Consider the following 6,758-nt stretch of genomic DNA (forward strand, 5'->3'; position numbering starts at 1 on the left):
ACGGCAACGCCGTGGCGCACGACAAAGTAAATAGACCGCACAGCAAAGCACGCTTGCTCGGCAACGATGCGGACGGATGATAATGAGCTGGGCGCACGACAAAGCCTTTTCCATGCAACATAGGCGAGCCGCATGGCAAAGATCTCGTTGACGTCAAAATCATTTCCGTGCGATGTTTGCCATGCGGCATCACACGGCGAAGCCTTTGCCGCGCATATGGGGCTTTTTCCGTGCAACTCGTCGCACGGCAACGAGCTGTTTTCCCTTAGTGTAGCTGGCCCTTTTTCAAAGTAGTTGCCATTGGATCTAGTTACGTCCAAGTCATGATGTAGTAGTAATCACGAAGCAGTGAGATCTCATCCTTTCAATTTGACATTTCAATATTCTAAAGATACAATTGAGAGCAACATCTGAGACAGTATGTAACAAGCAACAATCTGTTACACCGGCCAGGCCGCCCCTAGTTGTAGACCATGTACTTGGGCGTGGCACTGAACTTTTTGTATCCCTTGACGACCTTGTCCACAGCGTCCAGGAAGTCCTTCTCCGTGACCGTCTTCCTACGCGCACGGATGGCGTACATGCCGGCTTCCGTGCACACACTTCTGATATCAGCACCTACAACACACGGAAGCAAAAGACCGGGATGACACAGACAAACATGGAAGCTAGCCAGATCATATGAACTCCGTCGTGCAGAGTAGCAGACACTTACCGGTGGAGTTGGGGCAAAGGCGAGCCAGCAGCTCAAACCGGATGCCCCGCTCACAGTTCATGGTCCGGGTATGGATATTGAAGATCTGAGTGCGTCCCTCAAGATCCGGCAATCCAAACTCAACCTTCCTGTCCAGCCGCCCAGGACGAAGCAGCGCAGGGTCCAAGGTGTCAGGCCTGTTGGTCGCCATTAGCACCTTGATGTTGCCTCGAGCATCAAAACCGTCAAGCTGGTTCACGATCTCGAGCATGGTGCGTTGGACCTCGTTGTCGCCCCCAGCACCATCGTCGAAGCGAGCGCCACCGATGGCATCAACCTCATCAAAGAAGATGATGCATGCCTTCTTTGACCTCGCCATCTCGAAGAGCTCCCGGACCATCCGTGCCCCTTCACCAACATACTTTTGGACCAGCTCGCTTCCTATCACGCGGATAAAGCAAGCGTCCGTTCGGTTGGCTACTGCCCTGGCGAGAAGGGTCTTCCCAGTTCCGGGAGGGCCATAGCACAGGACTCCCTTAGGAGGGTCGATGCCGAGCTTCACAAACTTTTCAGGGTGCAACATAGGAAGCTCGACAACCTCACGCATTTTCTCAATCTGCGCCTTGCATCCACCAACATCGTTGTATGTGACATCCGGCTTTTCTTCGACGGTCATCATAGTGACACTTGGGTCGATCTTGGGTGGCAGAGGAATTTGAATCTGGTACTTGTTACGGTCAACTCTGCATAGCACACAGGATGAGAATCAGCCTAGAATAGTAGATGGTATGGCTTTTCAATTGATCCAAGAATACATTGCAAACAACTTATGTGTAAAGCACTGAGATCCTGTAAACCTAGAATTGTTTTCATTTCCCGGAACACAATAATTTGTATGTGGGGTATAAGAATGTCCGGCTAAGTTAAGGTGAAACATAACTGATCTGAGGACTGATACTTTGCTAAGCAATCCTCCCTTAGACCACCACAAAATCCCATAAACTCAGTTATTATGCTTTACATAAATTATAACACACGCGGACACTGTACACAACATATGCTAATATTTTCTCAAGCTGTAAAACGTATATTACATGCTGATCACACAGAAAAGAGGCCAACAACTGTTTGCACAAAATTCTAGTGCTTAACCATGCTAACTAACAAAAAGGTAAGTTAAGAATAATCTTAAATACTTCCCACGAAATAGTACTAACTATTATCAAACTTTGCTCTATAGTTTAGTTAAAGATCGGATTAATTGCGCCTAGGAATATAATAAGTCGAGTGAAAGTTGCTTCGTGTAAACAACAAAACATATCATAATATTTCCACTGCTGCAAGAAAAAATATAGGGTATACAAACAAGAAACTTACCCAACTCGCATTCCTTCCTCAATATCAGTTGGTGAAACCTTGTCCCCTAGCCCGACAACAAACTGCAGAATCCAAAAAGAGAACATCACAATGACATCAGAGTTGAACTACCTGGATGCATGATTGGCTTGCTGTAACATTATATTAACGTACCTTTGCAATTTGTTTGACATTTATGACATATTTTGCGTCGTCAGTATTAGGATTTATGATCTTCGTGCATCTTGCAGCCTTCATAACAGAAAAGAAAACGCTGCTATGAGGAAGACCATGGGAAATAACCAATTTTATGCATTTGAGATTGACTGCCTGAAGCTAAAAAAAGGATTTGTGAAATTCATGCTAATTCACCTGCAATGGCTGCTCTTCCTGCATCACCTTTTTATCTGATACAAGATCCCATTCGCTTGGTTGAGCCAATCCAGTATCCGACTCCTTTATCCCTGCAATTCAACGAAACTTGCAGTTGAGATGAGATTGACGCAACAAGGCGCAATGAAATATGTAACTGCACACACCGACTAGAAATCTCATTAACTAGTGACAAATTGGACATTACGTTTCAGCGTGGAATTAAGTTGAGTATCTTCCTCCCAAGAAAATAATAACTAGTACACCTAACCCTAAATCCACGATAAGTTAAAAAGGAGTATTTCAATCAGCACGTACCACAAAGGTCATTGATCGTCTTGGCCTTCTCTTTTATCCCCTTCTCGACCTTCTTGATGCTTGCCGAGTACGGGCCTAACCCCTGATAGACCAAAAATCATCCAAAATCAGAAGTTTCAGTCACGAAATTCATCAACCAAAAATCTAAAGCCACAGGACGAAATCCTCGCGTCTGAACAAGTTCAGATGGCCAAGACTTCTAGACTACGAATAAATAGATAGATTAATCCTGCAGGCACTCACGTAGGTCTTGAGGAGAGCGATGTCGTCCTCGTCGAGTGGCCGGGGGTTCTTCTCGTCGGGCTCGGGAGACATGGCTGCGCTCCCTACTTCAACCTCGAGCGGCTGCTGACGGTTTGTTGGAAGTTGGAACTCGGCCCTTCGAAATCTGCTCGGTTTGGCTGGACGACGGAACGAAGTCGCTCAAGGTTGCCGGACAAAGGAAAACTCGCTCTCGATTCTGGTGATTACAGACCATGGACTGCTCTGCTTATAAAGTGCTGCAGATATCAGACTCACGTGCGACTCGGAAAGGAAAAACCAAACATGCTAGTATCCGACTATGATTCAGCTAGCAACTAACTTATCTAGTGGGACACCTACCAAATTTTGCCAAGGAAATAAAGGATACGCTGCATGGTGTGTCCCCGCTCCGAGTTTGGAAAAGGACGGCTCTATCGGCTGTACGACACGGCAGGAGGTGCTGCGTGACGTGGCAATAGCGTCCCACACTACACTACCAGAAACGGGGTATTCACAACGTAGGTCCACCAAGAGCAGAAGTTTCTCCTAGGGCGATCGGGGAGGCGATCGCGTGTAGCTAGGCTCCCGATCCGCCGTGTCTCCAGGAGTGCGGCGGTAGGGTTCGAGATGGCTTCGTCGGCTAGAACTCCAGTGAGGGGCCCGATCGCCGGTGAAATCTGGCGCGGATGAGTTGGCTGCGGGACTGTCAGCGAAGATGGGTGACCTGCTGTTGACAGATAAGGAGGCCACAGGGCTGGTGATCAAGAGCGGCAATGCGCCACAAGCCCCTCGCCCAAAGTGGACGATCGTTGGCAAGGTATGCTCTCCTCGTAAACTGGTGATTGGAGCGCTGGAACGGGCAATGCAAAAGGCGTGGGGTTTGCACCGATCTGCGTAGTTCCGTGACATTGGGAATAATCGGTTTGTGGTTCATTTCTCGTCGGAGGGCGAATGGAAGCATGTCAAGAAAGGAGGGCCCTGGCAGTTCGACTTCAACGTCGTTCTGATAAAGGACTATGACGGATCCATCTGCCCATCGGACATGGTCTTTGATTCGCTGGATATCTGGGTTCGTGTGCTTGACTTGCCGATGGATATGATGAACAGAGCCTATGGTGAACTGATCGGTAACTGGGTCGGAAAATACATTGATGAAGATGGTATTGCATGGGGAAAAGACTTGAGGATTAGGGCCTCTGTAAAGTTAACTAGCCGCTGGTGCGGGGAGTTAACCCGAAGGAGTCCAAGGACGAAGAGGTTGGGAAATGGTTTGATCTGAAATATGAGAAAGTACCACACTTCTGCTTTGATTGTGGTTGTTTGGTGCACCCGAGGAAAAGTGTCAGGCTGAAGAAGATGCAGGGCAGCAATGGGGTGAGTGGTTGCGTGCCTCCCCATCTAGAAACTACAAGCCTCCGCCACCGGCAAGGCCGTCTGTATCTGCTAGTAGCTATGGGAGTAGATCGTTCGGCTCAGACATACGCCAAAGGGAGGGTATATCTGTTCGTGATATACCACCAAGAAGGAGCTGGACACAGGACCAGGAGTACTCGAGCTCCACTCGCACTGGCGGAAGGGACCAACGTTATGACTACGTTGAGGTTGTAAGCCCGGAGAAACGCCACAGGGCGCGAGCTTATGGTCAACAAGGGGGGAAAGCCCCTGTCGAGCAGCCGGGAAGATCCAGGGTTGGCACATTCAATCGCCGACCTCGCTATAGTGGGGGCCAGGAGGAGACACAAGACAAATTTGTGCCACTTTATTATGTATCTATGCTATGCTATTGACAATCACTTTGTTTTCCATGCACCTTATACATTTTCTTTTGTTTGATTACTATTCATGTTTTAGCATGGTTATTAAGTTTCATTGTTTGATTATATCTATCATGCTTATGTTAGGATTCTATGATTCCAGCTATGTTTGCTTTTAAACTTAGATTGATGAAAGTATTGTGACAGCATGTCACCTAAAAAATTATTTGTTTGTTATCACTTACCTACTCGAGGACGAGCAGGAGTTAAGCTTGGGGATGTTGATATGTCCCAAATGTATCTATAATTTTTGATGCTCCATGCTTGTTTTGCTACAATTCTTATATGTTTTATGTGCACTTTTCCACACTTTTTAGCATTTTCTGGGACTAACCTATTAACGCAGTGCCGCAGTGCTAGTTCCTGTTTTCTGCTGTTTTTGTGTTTCAGAAAAGTTGTACATGGAAGTTTCTCAAAATTGGACGAAACAGAAGTCCAGAGTCTTATTTTTCCGGGACGAAGGAGCCAGAAGGACACACGCAGGAGAGCTGCCACGTGGCAGTACATAGGGCAGGCGCGACCCCACCCTTGGCCACGCCTGGCCCATGTACTCGCGCCTCGTCACCTTGTTTGCTCCGCCCTTCCGCCTATTTATTCCTCGTATCGGGAAAAACCCCAGGGACCCGAGCCTCCATCCACGAAAAGTTCCGACGCCGCCGTCAACCGAAACCCTAGTTCGGGAGGGTTCTGCAGTCCATCTCGGCACCATGCCAGAGAGGGAAATCGCCACCGGAGGCCTCTACATCGCCATGTCTTAATCCGAGGTGATGCGTGAGTAGTCCTCCACGGGACTATAGGTCCATAGTAGTAGCTAGATGGCTGTCCTCTCCTTGTTGTGCTTCATGTATAGATCTTGTGAGTTGCCTAACATGATCAATATCATCTATTTGTAATTGCTACATGTTGGTTTAATGTGGATCCGATTTATAGAGAGATTCCTTTGGTTGAGATTATGTATTATGTTATCATGATCTTGCATGCTCTCCGTTTCTAGTAGATGCTCTGGCCAAGTAGATGCTAGCGACTCCAAGAGGGAGTATTTATGCTCGATAGTGGGTTCATGCCTCTATTTAACCATGGGAAGTGACCTTGTTCTCTATGGTTGTAGATGTGTTGTTGCTACTAGGGAGAAAACAACGGTGTTCTATTCAAGGGTAGTTTCATCGTTTACTTTAAAGCGATAGTCTGTTGCTTGGAACTTAATACTGGAGGGTGTCGCGGATGCAATCCTGAAGGTGGATTATTAGTCATAGATGCAGTTGGATTACGGTCTATGTATATTGTTGTAATGCACACATACTTTCATAGCATGTACTCTGCACCAACCATTAGCGTAGAATCGCTATTTGTCAATTTTCCATCTGTAATTTGTTTACCCAGTATATATTTATTTTATTGGGGAGGCGCCTCTAGTGAACTGTGGACCCGGTCCTTCTTCTTTTAATTGCAATCTTCTACAACATTTTTCTGTTCTGTTCTCTGCAAAAAATTCTTCTTCCACACGGTTCATTTAATCCTTTGTTTCAGCAAAACCAGTGAGCTTAACAACCTCGCTGGAAGTTGGTGACAAAGTACTTGGTTGTTTGTGTGCAGGTCTCCACGTTGCTGCTGACGCCGGCAGTGCGCCCTGCCACGATTTGGTTCGCAACACCTCGGGAGAGAACGTTTTCTCCTACTGGTCGATAAACCTTGTTTTCTTACTGAGGGAAAACTTCCTGTTTTGCTCATCATACCTTCCTCTTTGGGTTCTAATCAACGTTGCGCATAAATTCTCCTTCATCAACTCCGCGCCCAACAAAGACTTTTTCTGGCGTCGTTGCCGGGCAGAAAAGCATCTCTTCTGCGAGGGGAGTCTCTCACTCTCAACTCTTTTACTCTGTTATTGTTTTGCTTGCATATTTTATTTTTATCTTGTTTGCATTTTATATCGAAAATCCAAAAAAAATAGTATAGCTTTTATT

The 6,758-nt window shown here is 46.7% G+C and overlaps 1 protein-coding gene across 1 annotated transcript; it reads right to left on the reverse strand.

Annotated features, from left to right (window-relative positions):
• Positions 1-460: 460 nt before the first annotated feature.
• LOC124700496 (26S proteasome regulatory subunit 7A-like) lies at positions 461-3,147 on the reverse strand. Its single transcript, XM_047232620.1, has 7 exons — positions 2,984-3,147; positions 2,741-2,822; positions 2,423-2,514; positions 2,225-2,302; positions 2,072-2,133; positions 716-1,437; positions 461-618 (listed from the first exon to the last, which is right to left on the reverse strand). Exons 1-7 carry the CDS (start codon positions 3,053-3,055, stop codon positions 461-463), a joined length of 1,266 nt encoding a protein of 421 aa, XP_047088576.1. The 5' UTR covers positions 3,056-3,147.
• Between the last annotated feature and the right edge of the window lie 3,611 nt (positions 3,148-6,758).

The sequence above is a fragment of the Lolium rigidum genome, chromosome 3, assembly GCF_022539505.1.
Source record: "Lolium rigidum isolate FL_2022 chromosome 3, APGP_CSIRO_Lrig_0.1, whole genome shotgun sequence".
Lineage (NCBI taxonomy): Eukaryota > Viridiplantae > Streptophyta > Magnoliopsida > Poales > Poaceae > Lolium > Lolium rigidum.